At 41.5% G+C, this 18,727-nt stretch overlaps 1 protein-coding gene across 2 annotated transcripts in view; it reads right to left on the bottom strand.

Annotated features, from left to right (window-relative positions):
• Nucleotides 1-3,033: 3,033 nt before the first annotated feature.
• MYLK3 (myosin light chain kinase 3) overlaps nucleotides 3,034-18,727 on the bottom strand; it is a 386,764-nt gene continuing 371,070 nt past the window's right edge. For both annotated transcript variants that reach the window (XM_069216622.1, XM_069216621.1), the window contains exon 13: nucleotides 3,034-8,030. In XM_069216622.1, the coding sequence (XP_069072723.1) occupies nucleotides 7,959-8,030 (72 nt within the window). In that variant the 3' untranslated portion in view covers nucleotides 3,034-7,958. The remainder of the gene's footprint in view (nucleotides 8,031-18,727) is intronic.

The following is an 18,727-nucleotide window of genomic DNA, read 5'->3' as shown; positions in this document are numbered from 1 at the left end:
GAGGGAGTCAAGGGGCAATCAGATTGCTCACAAAATGGGACAGTTGCCCAGGATGCGTGTGAACAACGAAAAAAAGCATTGAGCAAAGAGAAGGGGGAGAGGTGTCAGTCAAGTCGGCACTTGATGCACACCTATATGGAACAAAGCCCAGCTCTGGTATAGACCTTCACCTTGGGCAGTATGAGAGAGTCCAGCACAGAAACTGAATGCCTGGAATCTAACACATTCTTGTCCTAAGAAGCAACCATTGATTGAGCATATCTTGATAGCAGCCGATTGGCTGCTATTTGTGTCTCACAGCCTCATTTTGGAAATGTTTTGTTTGGTTAAAGTCATATAACCTTCCAATGGACAAGCAGCTGTTTTCCCGAGTGAGTCAAGGTCACCTTACTTTCTCATCACTAATATTATGTTATGTGTATTTGTAAAGTTCACTATAGCCCACAAGGGAATCCTAGCTCTGAGCAGGTGACTTTGCCTAGCCCTGACTATGGTAGGTTGATTAATTGAAAAGCCATGCCTCCAGCTTCTTGCAGAATTCAAGAAGAGATGAGAAGGCTCTGATGTAGGGTGAGAGATCATTCCAAGCTTTAGGAACGATGTGAGAGAACGCCCGTCCCCCTGGTCTGGTGCTGTAGATGCATAGGTTTGTGTGCGACTAGGAGTCCTTCAGAGCGGAGGTCTCTGGGTGGTTGTTGGAAGGAGATTCAACTGTTCAGGTGGGTGGGTGCCTGAGTTGTGTAGTGCCTTGAAAGTGTGTGAGGAGGAGTTTGAATTGAGCACATTTGTGTATTGGGAGCCAGGGTAGTTTCCTCAGGTGTGGTGTGGTGTGAGTTTTGAGTGGGAGGTTGAGAATGAGTCTAGCTGCCAAGTTTTGAATGGTTTGTAGTCTTCTAGTGAGATACTTGGTGATGCTGCTTTATAAGGTGTTAGAAAACTCCAACTTGCTGGTGACTAGGGTTATTAGTCACCAGCAACTAGTGTTGTTTGGTAGCTATTTGAAGATCTTTCTCAGTATATCCAGGATGTGGAAGAAGGATGCAGTGACGTTGTTGACTTGTGAAGTCATGTCCAGTTTGTGTCACAAGCTACTCGTCGTTTATGTCTTTGGCCCACTGGAACTGCAAAAGGGTCTTGATTATTGTAGGTTCTGCCTTGACTAAGGTAAGGGTGGCCCTTTCTGGTAGCCATGGTGCTGCAGACGAAGGAATGCCATTAAAAGCAGTCTGTGCCCTCCAGAAGGAGTCCCAGATGAAAAAACCCCAAAAGGGAAAAACCTCTAAAGCAGGAACTCCCTGGAACAAAAAGAAGCAAAAAGATGAGTCTTCCAACAGGAAAAAACAATACTGAAATAAGCTGGTACAGGCAAGGTAAAGAACTGGAGTAAAATTAGCAGGAGGAAAGATCACCACCAAAGGAAGTGTTGCAGCGCAAGGAGAACAAGAATCACCTTATATACCCAAGAACAGGAAGTGACCAACAGGAAGCAGAAAGTCACCATATTGGATTGGGAAAGGGAAAGAAACATAGGAACATATAGAGAAAAGACGCCATTTTGAAAAAGGTTCCTAAGGCATGCAGGGAAAAAGAAGGCATGCTTAGAAAAAGAAAAAACATGGCTGCTGAATGTACACATAAAAACACAAGGAAAAGAGGAAAAAGTAAAGAAAGAAGAAAAAAGGACAGGCTCACCAAGTAGGTAAGGGGTATGGGGGAAGGTGCCCAAGTTAATATTGAGGGTGCGCCACGCCCAAGACTCCCCGAGACCCCATGCCCAATTTGGGGCCTCGAGCGAGAAAGTAAAGCACAGAAGCGGCGCGGCACGCCCGGCCGATATGAACCGTGTCCGCGCCCGAGCCGAATGTTCGGCTCGCGCCACGGCGGACAGTTTGCTGTTGATGGGTTTTCTGAGGCTTCTGGAATGGATTCTGGATTCTGGATGTGGGTCAAATTCAGCTGGCCACCAGTTACAGTCCCATGGTGCAGTTGGAGTACCACTGATGGATTTTGTTTCCCTGGGTGCAACAGCCGTTGCTAGCTGTAATTGCTGGATGAAATGACTTTCCTAAATTAGTTTTTTGTCCTTATTTATAACTCAAAATCTTCCAACAGTTTTATAAGGTAATACAAATTCTATAACAAGATGCCAAACTTGTTTCCCCAATGACTGTATATGTATCATTAGAAAGGCTACTGCAGTTTTAGGTTATTGATGCCATTTAAGAAAAAAACGTATTTCAACATGGTTAACTTAGAGAAGTAGACCAGCCATTCACAAAGGGGCAATATTAAGATGCATTTGAGAATATTTGTGCACCATGGTTGCATTCTTTGGCAAAGTAGCATGATGCTCTATTTCAGTGTTGGTGCAAAATGTGATGCACCCAATACATTATTCCAAGCCTGCCTCTATATTACATATAGTGTCATTTATGCGCATTGCACCAAAACGTAACAGGCATTGGCCAAGGCATGATTGTCAAAATCCAATGGCTGAAAGAGGATGGTCAAAGACAGTCAGTGGTTAAAGTGGGTGTACCCAAAGCCTCTATGTATATTGTATGCAGTAGGTTTGTGAACCAGCTGATTTGCCGAACCCAGACTAAAAAATCAGTGTCTCTTTGGTATCATTAATGCCTGTAACAGGGACATTAGCATGTTCAGCTGCTTTACACAGTTAAGGCTCTGTCTGATCATAGGCAACTGGCAGTCATGCCTCCTAAATCTCAGTTAAATCCCTGTGTTAGAAGGTTTTACTTAGAAACAAGGGAATACCAACACTGAGCACTGTAAATTCTGACATGGGCACTGAAGGTGCCATTGAAGTGTAACATACAGACCCTTGATGCTGTTACAACACTGACTCACCTGGCCCAGGCACAACCATGACATGTGACTGGTTCCGAACAACTGTATGTAAAGATGAAAGGAGTTTTTGGACCTACAAATAAATAAATAAAGGAACACAATAGAGACCAGGTTATGCATCATCCAGTCTTCTCTTGCAGTAATTCTCAAAAGTTAGAGATCAAAGCAAGTTACTTATTTTCCTTTTATTATTTTCACAAAAGGTGGCTGTAATAAATAATAAATAATATATGTGAGCATTGTGTTGTAAGCCTTCATCTCAATAACTGTGAGATTTACACTAAATATTACAATTCCAAGTTGGAGATTAAGTGCAGGATTCTTTAGCAGAATCAAAATTTTAAAGCCCTGTCTAAACAAGCATATAAACACTTGCCGAACATAAATGCTTGTTTTGACCCAGCCTACACTATTAAAACAGCTTCTTGTAAATCATATTTGGAATAATAAATACATCAGGACTCCCGAAACCTGGCATTTCCTATCTGCTGGTCAGCTTGTAGCTTCATCTGGTAGTGCTGTAACCATCACATGTCCACTGCATAAAAACATGCACAAATATTAACTGTGACTCCTCTGAAACAATACTGGGAGGCCAATATGGTAATTTCAATACTGTCCCTGGGTGACTGCAAGACAAGCATTTCTCTTACATAAGAAGCAGCTCTGGAAAAGGGCAGCAGAAAGAGCATTTCCTAGTCTAACTGAACCTCTCTGACCCTGCTACTCATAATTTAAGGAGTATTGTGCTTGTTATTTGTGCTAATTTTTTATAGCTCAGTCAAATTTTACATCAATTGCTCTCCTCACACTACCATGGGAAACATAAAGGCTAATCAACGAGAATCCTTTATAGTGAAGGCTTTATAATGAAAATGCCTTTACAACAAAAGGCTTTTACAACGAAAGGCTTTTACAATAAATATGCCTCGACAACGTATAACTTTTATAACTAAATTTGTGGTAAACGTAAGTATATTGCAGGAAAGTAAAAACCTTTTATATATATATATATATATATATATATATATATATATATATATACATATATATATATATATATATACATTGTCCATACAAACAAATGAAGCTGCTCTCCTGGGGCCTTTAATTTCCCAAATCTTTAATGGCAAACATCATCTTCAGCCAGAATGTCCTCTCCAACACGTTTCGACTCCATAAGTCTTTATCATGCTGGATTAGTTATCTCACTTCATTGGTCAATTTATACTTTCATAGTGAAATGCATTCTGGAAATTAAAGTCTAATATGCCCCAATTGTAAAGGCACTGATTCAATATATATCTTTTAATTGGCAAAACGATGTAACATAGCCATTTATGAAAGTTAATAAATTCAAACGTTTCTGAGTCGTCAGGCTTCTACCAATTCCGTTCATCCAATTTAGTACAACGACAAAGCATCCCTGGCACTCAGTGTTCAGGACACATCAATTCAAATGGTGTATTTACAAGGACAAATGCTCCCCATGTATGTTAGGTAACACTGCCCTGCGGTCACAGAGCTTCCCAACTGGCACCTTTATACATACATACATATATATATGCACGCACACACACATACTTTTGGTTTTAGGGTGGGTATGCACTTTTAGGTGGTAAGGGAAATTTTAGGTTTTTGAGTTCGTATGGGTTTGTAGGTGGTAAGGGAATTTTTAGGGTTTAGGTTGGGTATGGGTTTTTGGGTAGTAAGGGAAATGTTATGGTTTAGGGTGGGTATGGGGTTTTAGGTGATAAGGGAATTTATAGGGTGTGTATGAGTTTTGGGGTGGTAAGGGAGTTTTTAGGTTTTAGGGTGGGTATTGGTTTTTGGATGGTAAGGGAAGCTTTTGGGTGGGTATGGGTTTTTAGGTGGTAAGAGACGTTGTATGTTGTAGAGTGGGTATGGGGTTTTGGGTGGTAAAGGAATTCTTAGGGCTTAGGGTGGTTATGGGTTTTTGGATGGTAAAGGAAATTTGAGGGTTTAGGGTGGGTATAGGTTTTTGGGTGGTAAGGGAATTTTTAAGGTTCAGGGTTGTATTAGTCTTTGGGTGTAAGATAAATTTTAGGGTTAAAGGATGGTAAGGGCATTTTTAGGGCTTATGGTGGGTATGGGCTTTTGGGTGGTAAGGGAGTTTTTTGGTTTTAGGGCAGGTATGGGTTTTTCGATGGTAAGAGAGGTTTTAGGGTGGGCATGTGTTTTTAGGTGGTAAGAGACTTTTTAGGCTGTAGGGTGGGTGTGGGTTTTTGGGTGGTAAGGGGAGTTTTATGGTGGGTATTGGTTTTGGGTAGTAGAGGAACTTTTAGGGTTTAGTGTGGTTATGTGTTTTTGGGTGGTAAGGGAAATTTTAGGGTTTAGGGTCGGTATGGGTTTTTGGGTGGTAAGGGAATTTTGGCATAGGAAAGGATTTTTGTTAGGACTCAGGGGTTGTTGGTTCATAGGTTTATAAATATTTATCTATATACATATACATAAATATATTTATGAGTACATAAATATATATATATACATATATTTAGTGATATATATAAAAACAAAGATGTATTTATATTGTTGATATATAAATATATGTAAATACATGCTTTTACCACTGATGCCATTACCACAAAAATGTAAGCATGTTACAGGAAGAAATTAACCATATATATATATATATACACACACATACATACATATATATATATATATACACACACACAACTCCACAAAATCAGGAGTTCAGAAGCTCGTTTCGTGGGAGCCCAAATCGGGCTCTGGCCACCCTTCTCATATCAAAATGATGAACACTTTCATTAAAGGATTTCAAAGGACACTACTGGGTAATCAATGACAGTGATTTAATGCAACAAGCAGGCAAGCGTTGCATTACATTGATGTGCATTGATTACCAGGAGTGTCAGTTGAATTCCTTTAATATATATTTAAAAACTGTTTGTACTTACTTGTTAAATACCTACATTTTGTGGTAAAGGCATTAATTGCAAAGGCACATATTCATTGTGAAAAGTTTTGTTGTAAAGCCTTTCATTGTAAAGGTATTTTCGTTATAACTCTTGTGTTGTAAAACCATTTGTTGCAATGGTATTCGTTATTCTGTCATATATCCCACCACCATCATAAACAAATTCATTGGCTGTATTACTGCTGGTCTCTGCATGTCATATCTCTACACCCCTAACCCCTCCCACGATTAAAACAAGGTTGTTCTCTAATAAGAGAATCCCATGAGCCATGACACCTTATGGTCATAAAATGACATATTTTAAGTGGGAAGAAAATATGTGGTTGTTCTCTTATAAAATAGTCACCAACATCTATAGTATTTTCCCAAACATTTAGCAGTAAACTTTTATATATTACTGGAATGCTAAATCTATGCCACTCAAAATAATATTACATATATGTTTAATATTTTACTTTAGTCATAGTCTCCCAGCAAAATTTAACCAAGACATAATGCATCGCACTGCAGCAGGTTAAAGTTAGACCAAGAAAATATTCTTCTGTGGAAATGTGATTGTTACAAACTAAGGAATCTTACAAAAAGAGAGACAGTTAACCATGAGAGTCCAACTGGACTTCTGGGCAAAGTCACAGGAACATATTGGGTTAGATGTACTTATAACTTTATCTTACTGGTTGAATTTAATGCTTATGATTTTAGAACAAAAATTAATTGTGAGATTAATGACACTTTGGAATCTCTATTATTTAATTTTTAGATACAAATGTTTTCTGATGTTTAGTCAGAAAGTATAACTTGAGGAAAGTGGGCAATTAAATAGTTAAATAGTTATCCAAGAGACCAACCAAACTACTAGTGTTAGAATATTAAAATGCTATTATGTTTTCTGCATACACATAGGCAAGGACATTCTGGTTTATTCTGAAGAGTGCTGAGATGTGCAGTGAAAAGGATTGTGCAACTTGTATGAATAGTGGTTAAAACAACAGGTTAACAAAATCATTAAGTATGTTAAACATTCAGGTGTGGTAAAGATTTACATGCTATATAACAATAATTGAAACAATAGTTGACATGTTTCAGCCTCAGTTGCGATTTGTAACCTTCTCCTTTTCAGGGCACACTGAATCCAAAACATATTCACTTTTTAGATTCCTCCAAGCATTATATTATTGATATTGGCTTAAATAGTAGGTTTCTATACTGCATATGAGTGCAAATGTATAGATTGGTACGCCAACTCCTTGTGAAGTCATCAAGCCAATGAAGTCAACAATGGTACTTCGAGTTCAAACAGTGGCAAGGATTCCCCAAAACTGTGATGTAAACCTTGAAGGATAACCTTCCTTCAACCGATCCCTAAAAGATATTGAGACGTCAGCACCTAGAGGCTTTTCAAAGCTTGATATTGTTAGCTCGAATGTTAAACCCTTAATTATTGTGGAAAGAGATCTTCTTAATCACTATAATGGATACCGATACAAAGGTGTCCTTCTCACATGTCTTCCACATGTGTACTCCTTGTCTTTGCTCTGAATCCTATTTCTGAATGCAGGATTATGGGAACTACCCATGTCCTAATCAGATGTATTGTCTTCACACTTATGTAATACCAGCTACTTAGCCTTCATGTGCATTACCTTTACCGTAATAACAATCTTCTTGTCTTTAGGAGTGAATCTTGCATCCTGAATTTAATTTCATTCTCCTCAATGGCCTGGGTAATCTTTCTTGTAGGTTTATGAATGCATCATGGGTTTCAGGCCCACATTCCACTGAATCCAAGTTTTAGTGGTGATGTTGATGTCAATAATTCTTTGTATGTTTCTTGGCTCAACACAAGTTCCACACTTTAAATTAACTTTCCTTGGATTGACCTGACTTGCTTTTTGCTAAGGAGACTGACTGAACCCCTTCTTTTAGATGGGCACCTGTGTTACAAAATGCAGGATGATGAATATGAGGACATTGTCCTACATGCTGGAAAGAAAACTAATTGACAAGGAGCACAACAAAGTGCTAAATCTATAAACACATCACTTTTTGTCCTTTTGCAGCAGTCTTTTCAAGGTTCTGTAACTTGCCCCAGGCATAGCACTTCCATTGGCATGTTCTCAATATTTAATTATGAAGGATTCACTGACATCTGGTGTAACTTCATGAAGCGGTGGGCAGCAGTGACCACATAAAAGTGTTTCTAGGAAATAAAGAGAGAAAGGTTGAGTCGTTAGTAAATGTTTCAAATAGTACAATGAAAGGCAAATGCTTATAAATGTGGTGCAGTAAGAGATTGACGGGATTTCTGATCTAAGATGAATTTGCGTTTTTCTGTCTTAACTGGGCTGGCAGACTCAGTCACATGTTGATTCCTCCGCCCACTCTCCTGGCTCATGCCAGGCACACCTCAGGGAACATGAGCCAAGGTAATACTTACTGGTTCTGGTTCATCCTACAGCAGGACCAGCCCATGCCACTCAGTCCTTTGTGCTCCTCTTTTCCCATAGCTAATGGACAGTTTTCAAATGAGCCTGACCATATTGGTTCTGATGTGCTGCTGCGGCACACAGCAGCCTGCAGTGCCTGGTAAGGTCAGATGGGACCCTACACTATGGACTGCAGTCCAGAAGTGTCTTCAGTAAGCCTCCTTGACTCTTTCGAGAAGATGGGCGCGAGTACCTAAGGCCATGTTTGAGTGAGGTGGGAAAACAAGACTAAAGGCCTGATTACGACTTTGGCGGTCGGACCGTCAAAGCTGCCGGGATGAGGCTCACGTCAAGCCAAGGGCCTCCCCCTGCCTGTCGTATTACGATGTTTCTACCGTGATGACCAGCGGAGACGTCCTATTATGACATTTCCCGCAATCAGCCCCCCAAACTGTGCGGGGGCCTTGACCTCAGCTCCCTTAGAGAGCCAAGGTCAATGCCGTCGCACACAAGCACCTTCAGAATGCGCACTGTCTGCAGAGCAGACAGTGCACATTCTGCGGGTGCTGGCAGCGGGACCCCTGCACTGCCTATGATATGGTCTTGGGCAGTACATAGGCCCCCCTGTGCCCCTAGCACTGCCTTTCACCAGCAAGGCTGGTGGAAAGGGGATTCGTGATCAGCAGGGTGGTGCCTGACTAGGCACTGCCACGGCTGACCACGACTCTGACCCCCACCAACCCATTGAGATCCATGATCCTGGCGGTGGTCTCCTCGCAGCCTGACTGCCAGGATTGTAATCTTGGACTGCCCGACTCATAATTGGGCCCTAAGTAACTCATGATAGTTGTATTACTGTTGCCGTAAAGATGTGAAAATTCAAGGTGCACCACACTTTGATAATAACACAAACATATGAATATATTTATATTACAAATGTTAATGAAAATGGTAGGAAGCAACTCAACCACAATGCACCATGAAACCATTGCCCCTTGCTATGTGCACTATGTGGTTAGACAATGTTCACAAACGATAGAAGACCTAATTGTCAACTGACTATGACCAATACACTGCACATGGAAGATCACAGGCCTTCCATCAAAACTGACTGAAAGTGTTACAAGCCAGGAACTTTAGCTGTTTGTGGCCTATTTTTTGCAAACAGCTTGAACAATCTAGGAACCCACCAGATTCATTGGATTGGCAAACTACACAAAGTATACCTGGTAACCTGCAAAGGATACAGCATTGTTTCAGCTATCTGAAAGTGGGTTTACTGAGGTCAGGGGTGGTTAATTGTTTTGTGGATATTTTTTCTACCTGGGGTTTAGAGACTCTGGGTCGGTGGCTCCTCACATATGCCTCTCTCCATTCAGCAAGCTGCTGGAGCAAAACATAAGCACAAGGCCAATCACCCCACTTTCTTTTGTAGGTGTAGATTTCTTGGGCAGCCCTTCAGCAGCCTTTGGTGAGGGTTAACCACATAGCTCCAGGTTTAAAGGTATTCAGCAAGGTGTGGAGAGGTACAGCTTATGTGTCCAGGTTAAGGCAGTTGGAAAATGACCCAGTGCCAGTCAGAGTCAGTGAATTCTCCAGTTTTATCAAACAAGCTGGAGTACAGTTTTACTAGTCGGAGAGAAGTCTGGGAATGTCCTCTCCCCAGAATGTGATGAAGTAATCACTGCCTATGTATTGAAACACAGTTGCATTTGCCTAGGCGATACCCTGGCAGAATAAAAGTGTCCTTGCAGACAGCCCCAGAAACAACGAATTAGCAACAGAACAAGTGGGGAATGGGCACCATCCATCCTCCATCTTGCAGATTCCCTCTTACAAAAGTAAATCTTTATTATTAATAGATACAGGTAAAACTAAGGACAATTGCACAATTAACGTTGCAAACTATTTATTGTGTGCATATGTTCTGATGATCACGACCAGTTGTAGCAATAGGCGTGCTTAATTGTACATGAGGAAACCAAAAGTACTTTCCTTGGTCCAACTACTGCACCTTATTTATTATAATTATGTCTAGCCCCAGCGATGGCTGGTGTAGAGAAAAGGGGGCTACTTCCTTAAGATTGCATGACTGGAGACTAATTAAGGCTCTTCTCTCACAGGGTACACCAAAAAATGTCCCTAAACAGCATCCATTTTCAGACTGAGGGTCCCTATAGATTAGGGTCCCCACAAGCTGTGGCCAGTAAACAGAAAGGCAGTATATATTTTTAGGGACGAAGAAATAATGATGGAGATGACACAGCTGCAATGTTAATCATAAATGTTCATCCTTATGCTACATCACTTGAATGGCCAAGAAAAGTCTTTCTTTTCATACTTGAAAACAGCTACTTTGAAATCTATTTGCGACAGGCTGTTGAACGCCAAAAATGTTTAATCCACGTGTCTGTATTTGACACTCTCATGGGGGCTCTGTGAAGGCGGGCTGCTGCTTTTCTCATGCCGCTCACTGTAGGAAGGGATGATTAGCGCTCAGTTCGAGCAACCTGGGCGGACGAAGGCACTTAAGACTTTGATTTGTAAAACCTCAAAGTAAAAACCTGTCAGCAAAATCGACATATAGAAGGAAGAATTTACATGTCTTATTCGGAAAGCGAAGGGAAAAATGTGCTGAACAAAAGAGTCACACAATGAGACAGATTTTAATTATCGCTTTATAAAACCATATCTTTCTGATTTACTCCATTTATTTTGGGAATGACGTTTTGAGTAATCACACGGGGTTCAATCGTGTTTTCTAAGAAGGTATCAAAAACATAGCCATAATGCACAAGGTATCTCTATAGCTGCTGAAAACGATGCACACACAGCCCCCTACTTTCACCGCCACATTTATAAAAATTGCATTTAAATTCTGCATTTTATTAGTGGTTTGCATTGTTGTAAAGTCCTGCACCTCCTAATAAAGCTAGCGAATTGATAAAAGTAAAAAAGGGGCAAATAGTAGCAAAAAGGGCCCTGCACGGCAGTGAGAACATTACCTCTGTTGTGTAGGACTCTGAGCACGACACTCAGCAGCCCTAGTGTGTTTTCCTGTGATGCCACACAGCACTCCAGAAGCCCCACGGTAGGACTTACAACAACAGTGAAAGGAGATGATACAGCTGAGAAGCAGGGCCTAGAGGGGTTCCCAGCTTCAACTCAAGGTTAGGGCATTCCTAAGTGACAATGGCGAATCACATTCCCTACAGCTTGATGTCAAGCCCACTTCTGGTGGGATATACGGCTGCACGGAGTGCGTTCAGGTAAGGGTAAAGCAACAGCTCTCGGGGAGTCTGGAAACTTTGCACTTCTTCGTAAAGCTCAAAATTCTCCAACTATGCCCAACATCAAAATCATTAGGTTTTGTTGACCCTAATGTTGACACTCTTGAGTTCGGTGAGTTACACTTGTGTTTAGAGACTGACATGAACAAATATAAGATGGAGATAGCTACCTTCTAAAAGGCACACGTCTAGAGAAGGCTAAGAAGGATCATTTGTATTCTACAAAAGTAATTTATGACAAGGCACTGTTTTAGTGGAGAGAGCTAAGGTGAGTTATACTAACTAGAGTGCATCTTTCATTAATGCAGTTGCCGCGGTGGCACTGAGCTGTATAGGTGGGAAGGACACAACTGCTGCTTCAATCTGAGAGATGGGATCTGACCCTTCATGCTGCTGGCCTCTGTCACCAGTCACAATTGCACCCCTTCCTCCTTCTCTTGCTCCTGCCCAATTGATGCAGCATGGGACATCAGTCAATCAGACTCCAACTTACTCTGTAACATTGAGTGCCACTGTGGTTAGTTGGAATACTGATGACAGCCAGTGAACGATTTCAGCCAATCACGCTGCTGTTTACCCTACCACACAATAAGCATCATTGTGATTGGCCCCTACTCCACTCCCTCACTCATTAAAATGCATGTGGGCTGTGCAGAGCAGTAGGATTGGATGCAGCTTCACTTACCACATTCGAGTAACAGGCTAGAATATGGTGGACACTGTGAGGAGGCCCTGATGAGAGTTCTTTTGTCACTGGGACACAGACAAGGAAAGCCAGTGGGAAAGGGTACTTTTGGGGTGACTAAGTCTTGCAAGAGGCAGGTCAAGCTCCTCATGATGCCCTTGTCCTGGGGTAGAAGGGTTTTCTTTGGAGGAGTTTTCCTGTTGTTAGAATGGCAAATTAACTGGAGAAAGGAAAGATAACAACCTGATCTGGAGGTGTTCATGTAGTGAAGAAAGGGATGCACACCATGTCATGAATGGTCAAGAGATGCAGGTAAGAAAAAGGAAAGATAAACCTGGAAGTATTTATGGGAACTCTACCTAGCCATTGTTGGACCTGGCCCTTTTTTCAGGGTCATCCCCAAAATGTTTGCCTCCTTTCTCCTATTTTTTCTGACCAGTTTTGTTGCCTTTAGGACTCTGGGCACTTTATCACTGCTAACACGTGCTAAGTGCATATTATCTCTGTGTAAGTTGTATTGGTGATTGGTTTATCCACGATTGGCATAACTGATTTACTAGTAAGTCCCTAGTAAAGTGCACTAGAGGTGCCCAGGGCCTGTAAACCAAATACTACTAGTGAGTCTGCAGCACTGATTTTTCCACCCACATGAGTAGCCCTGTAAACATGGCTCAGACCTGCCACTGCAGAGTCTGTGTGTGCAGTTTTTAACCTGCCAATTCAACCTGGCAAGTATACCCACTTGCCAGACCCAAACCATTATATTATGAGATTTGTGTAGCTTTCCATTTCCACATCTTGCAATCTCCTATTTTATTCTCCTCAATAATAACATATGACTGAGATTCTACTTGGAAAGAGAGCAACGAGAAAATTACTGGGAGTGGGAGGGGGAAGTAAAAGGAGACAAATCATACATTTTAGGGACATGGAATACACTTCCATTGTGAAAAAAAACCACACTAACCATAGTAGATGGAAAATGGAAAATCATGATGTTTGGTTTGGAAAACATTATCTCTGGCAGAACCACACGCCGTGAGACTCTGACATTGGTACATTAGAAGAAAGTAACATTGGGAATGAACTACAATGACAATGTTTGGAGAATGCACATGAATCATGTACTGAGACAGGGAGCCAGGAGAGACACACAGCACAACTGGAACCCAAGACCCACAGAGCATAGGCAGGTTTGATTGAAGGTCACAAGATCCAACTCACTACAAACCCCTTGCCACTGGGAACACCTAAAAAAGTGTGACATAGCATAATTTTTATTCAATTTGCTAATTATTTTTTTCTTAGTATATTACTAGGAATTCAGTGTCAGTGAGAAGACCATACGGTCTTTTAATTTGGCCAGAAGAGATTTCAATTTAATATGGTCAAGTTGGTGACATCTTTATGTATATCTGGGTATCAACTGGATATTAGTGAATAGCTACTGCCTTCCATTTGATCACTGTCCCCATAGATTTTATGAAATGCTTGAACAAGATCAGTGGAAATTTTGAGCGAGCCACAAATTTCTGGATGGGCAGGATTTCTATGTGATCCCATTGCATAAAGGCGTTTTCCCTATAAGAAAGAACTCTTGCAGCACTTTTGTGAAGATCTTCATTTGCATGGACAGAATGCTTGTTGCTGTGTAAAATGTCTCTAAAAGAACCAATAACACCTAATAACCAGATTAACGTTTGTCGAAGGCATACAGTGCCCAATTAAACATTAACGGTCGGATTCTCAAAGCATTTTTCCTATGATTAAGCATTTCTAGCTCCTTGAAATTTGTGAGTAAGTCACACAACAGTCTGTAGTAAGGCACAACTGCTCAGAAAAGGTTTTTGTGAATAAGGCCTGCAAACTTCAGAAAGATGTGGGCAAATAAAAATGTACAAAAAGTATTCCAATTAGTCTGGATAAGCTCATCAATAAAAAATACAATGATGATGTAGTAGTATAGATTGTGTTTTGAACAGTGGTGACATATATTTTAAGGAAGGAAAGTGACTCTTTGTGGCAGCAGTAGATTTCTATGGATTATTCCAAACACAATTTGTTTCAAGGGATGGCTCACTGGTCCAAGCAATCCAATATATATGAGCTTTTGTGGTTAGTATTTAGTAATACTTTATTTTTATTATGTTACTGAATGCAATACATCTACAGCAATATCATGGTTAGTAGGACAAGTGGTGTCCATTGTAACATATGCTAAGACTCCTGCTATTGCAGTAGCCTTTCTATGTCACACACCTTATGAATGGATGTTTTTTTCCTAATGCCATTAATGGCCATTGGGCTCATCATTAGCATGTTGCAAATTAAACTGTGTTGCTGTGGCATATTCAGTAGTCTACTCCACGCTAAAAATGCATATGCCACTAATTGAAAGGGAAGTGCGCCCAATGTTGAATTTAATCAAGCTTTATTTGACCTCCAATCTAGTTCCTGAGGCATTAATACCATGTTATAGATGTGAGCCACTTATGGATTTAGTGACTCACCAGACAAGGAACTGGAATGGCAATTAATGCTCAGAGAAAGAAGCTATGTGACTGACATCCATCTTTTGGCAACATTGTAGCCACTCAATTGCTACAATTGCATGATTCAAATTATTCAATAGAAACAACCCATACTAAAGTGAAATTCATTACAGTGTTTACAAACAGCACTTTACAGGAAAGAAAGGTTTGCATCTTTATAGTATGGTCAACAATTTATTTTAGAAAATGTCAATACCAGAACATCAGAAGTAGAAATATCTTCAGAAATGTAGAAATTCTCAGAACCGTCGGATCCTTTGTAAATTGAATATTTACCATATCACATGCAATAGGAATGTTACGAGTTTAGCAGTGGAAGTACTGTTATAAATCGGCAGTTCTCCTTCCACAACAAGCTAGTGGTACCCTCGCTACTTTTTGGAGATGAAGGGGCTGCACGTTTTTGTTGTTGTTTCAAATCACTTTTATGTGTGTTCATTAACACTCTTAGATGTTCAATCTTAGTCTCACCTAAGGCCTGATTAAAAACCTCGGCAGATGGGATACTCCGTCACAAAAGTGACAGATTTTCCGCCTGCCGTTTTACAAGTTCCATAGGACATAATGGATCTCGTAATACGGCGGACGGGATATCCGTCACATTTGTGGCAGAGTATCTCATCCGCCATGGTCGAAATCAGACCCTTAGTCTTTGAGGCACAACTTCAGAGAAAACTATTTAAGGGTATTTTACCAGGCAAGTGCAATTCGATACCATTACAAATCACAAATGGGATAAACCATAATGTTTAATAAAAGATACATATTTAAAGTAAACCTGGATCAAAATATTTATTTTTGAGATTGAAGTCATGGGGTGACGATCTATTTTTCTTTTAGAGCTGTGAGGAGTGAGCAGGTTGTATTTGGATGAGGTTCATTAACAAAAGCATTAATTAGTAAAGGAAAAATTACTACGAGTATTCTTTTAAGCTCCCTTACATAACATTGTGAATCTGCCCTGAAATGTCCAACTCCCTGTTAATAAAAATCCGAAGCGGGCACAGTACTTTCTACCTGTATTATTTATATATATATAGAGCACCTGAAAATCCAATTTAATTTCTATTTTAGATGTTTTAGGGCCAACCCACAAAGGCAGATAAAAGTATGAGAAAGTACTACAAGTGCACTGTTTTACATACTAAAAATTGCCTACTTCCCACTGGAAGAGCAGAAACTTGGAAGCACTTGCATTTCAATGGTGAGACATAGAACCATTCAGTCAAACATGACACACCTACATTCAGCTCTTTGAAACATCCAGACAGGTCCAGAGGACACACACTTGCAGACACACTCCACACATTAAGTAGTAAGACACTCCGAGCCCGTCAGTGAAATCCCCAGTTGGTGGCAATGACCCATCACGTGTCATTTATCTAAATGGCTCCTGGAAATCTCACAATAACAAGTTCCAGGATTCCTGGTATGTGCCAAAATGTAAGCTCAAACATAAATTAAGTCTGCATACAGTTATGTAATACCCAACATTTGTCAAACGTTGGGGAATAGAGGGAGTAACCTGACTACAACTCCCAGGAGGCCCAGTTTCAGTAACACCAACCGCCATCCCTGTGGTCACTTGTCCAAATAGCCCAGTTTGTGAACTCCCAAATGAAGTGTACTTCCCTGGGAGCATAACATTTGTATAGCGTGTGTAGCAAAGTGAGTGACCTGACTGCAACTCCTGGCAGGCCCTGTTTCAGTAGCTCCAACCACCAGCCCAGTGGTAGCTTGCCCAAATACCCTTGTTTGTGAACTCCCAAATGAAGTGTACTCACATGGGGGGATAACATTTGTATAGTGTGTGGAAAGGAGAGTGACCTGACTGTAACTTTCAGAAGGCCCTGTTTCTGTAACTCCAACCACCAGCCCAGTGGTCACTTGTCCAAGTACCCCTGTTTGTGAATGCTAAATTGATGTGTACTCACATGGGATATAACATTTGTATAGTGTGTGTAGTAGAGAGTGTGATCTGAATGCAAAGCACAATAGGCCGTTACAGTACCTCCAACCACCAGCCCAGTTGTCACTTGTCCAAAAATGTTTTGTTTGTGAACTCTCAATTGAAGTGTACTCACCTAGGAGGATACCATTTGTACAGTGTGTGTAGCAGAGAGAGTGACCTGGCTGCAACTCCCAGCAGCAATTGTATCAGTAACTCCAGCCACCAGTCCAGTGGTCACTTGTCCAAATACCCCTGTTTGTGAACTCTCAATTGAAGAGTACTCACCTGGGAGGGATACCATTTGTATAGTGTGTGTAGTAGAGAGAGTGACCTGCCTGCAACTTCTAGCAGGCGCTGTTTCAGTAACTCCAACCACCAGTCCAGTGGTCACTTGTCCAAATACCCTTGTTTGTGAACTCCCAAATAAAGTTTACTCACCTGGGGGGATAACATTTGTCAAGTGTGTGTGTAATAAAGAGAGTGCCCTGAGTGCAACTCCCAGCAGGGTCTGTTTCTGCAACTCCAACCAACAGCACAGTGGTTCCTTGTCCAAATACCCCTGTTTGTGAACTCCCAAATGACAAGTACCCACCTGGGAGTGATTGTAGGAGGCTGGCCTGGTTTCTAGTAGGTACCTAAGGTATTTACACCTCATACAAGGTCCAGTTATTCCTTATTAGTGAAATGTAGGCAGTTTTTACAAGCCAGGCTCTCTAGGGGTAGCTGTAGCTGAGCAGCCAAGGCTTATCTAGGAGACATGCAAAGTTCATGCAATACCACTGTAGTCACACAGTACTCACACACATGAAAGAAAATACTCAGGGTTACAAAAATAAAGGTACTTTATTTTGGTGACACAAATGCCAAAAATACCATAAAGACTATACTCCCTTAGGAAGTAGGTAATAAACAAATTATATACACTAATATGCAGGAATAGCTGTAAAAAACAGTTAGAAAACAGTGAAAATAGTGAAAATCACAATAGTTAGAAATGGGCTTGGGGGAATATAAACCATATACTAAGAAAGTGGAATGCGAATGTTGGTTTCCCACCTAGGCAAGTGTAGTGTGTAGAGGGGCGCTGGGAGTATTAGAAAACACCATAAGTAAGTAATAGAACCCACTCCACAGCACAGGAAAGCAGGAGAATATCACAGTAACTTTCCTCAAACAAACAAGAACACAAGAAAGAACATTATGCAAGAACCAAAAGAGACTGCATGACACCAACAGTGGATTCCTGGGCCACAAGACCTGTGGAAGAAGGGGACCAAGCCAGAGAAGTACAGAAGAGTCCAGGGAGAACAGGAGCCCCTGCTAAACGGGATGAAGGTGCAAAAGAAGAACCACCAGTGAAGAACAACAGTCAGTACTGCACCCAAGAAGATGGATGCAGGTTTCTGGTTGGTGCAGAAGATGTCCCATGCCAGATGGATGATTGCAGTCTGGGTTGCATTACTGGATTCCGCCAATAAGCCTTAGCATACGCAAAGCTCGCGGTTAGTGGAAAATTGTGCTGCGCGGGACCAGGAGGGACTCTACCCAGGACAGGGAGCCAGAGGGGGCTCTCAGCAACTCAGAGAGCCCTCAGGGGACCAGGCAGCGCGCACAGGAGTCCCACAGCACGGGGACAAAGAAGGTGCAAAAGGAGGTCCATGCAGCACTACAACAAAGGGTCCCACGCCACTGGAGAACCACGCAGGAAGCTGTGCGTCACAGGATAGAGTGCTGGGGGCCGGAGCTGCACAATCCATGCAGAACTTCGTGGAAGGATGCCAACAAGCCTTGGCAAGTGCAAAACACGCGGTGCATGGGGGTATTGTCTTGCGTGGGGAGGCAAGCTCTTACCTCCACCAACATTGTACAGTAGGACGTCAGGACCGTCGGGACCACTTCAGTCCACCACCCGTGAGGAAGGATCCACACAGCTCGTCAGGAGATGGGACCACGCCACCAGTTCTCGTTGAAGAGAGGGGCCTGCTAAAGCAGG

Source organism: Pleurodeles waltl, chromosome 12 (assembly GCF_031143425.1).
Source record: "Pleurodeles waltl isolate 20211129_DDA chromosome 12, aPleWal1.hap1.20221129, whole genome shotgun sequence".
NCBI lineage: Eukaryota > Metazoa > Chordata > Amphibia > Caudata > Salamandridae > Pleurodeles > Pleurodeles waltl.
The sequence above is the reverse complement of the archived record's forward strand: the minus strand, read 5'-3'. Positions and strand labels throughout refer to the sequence as shown.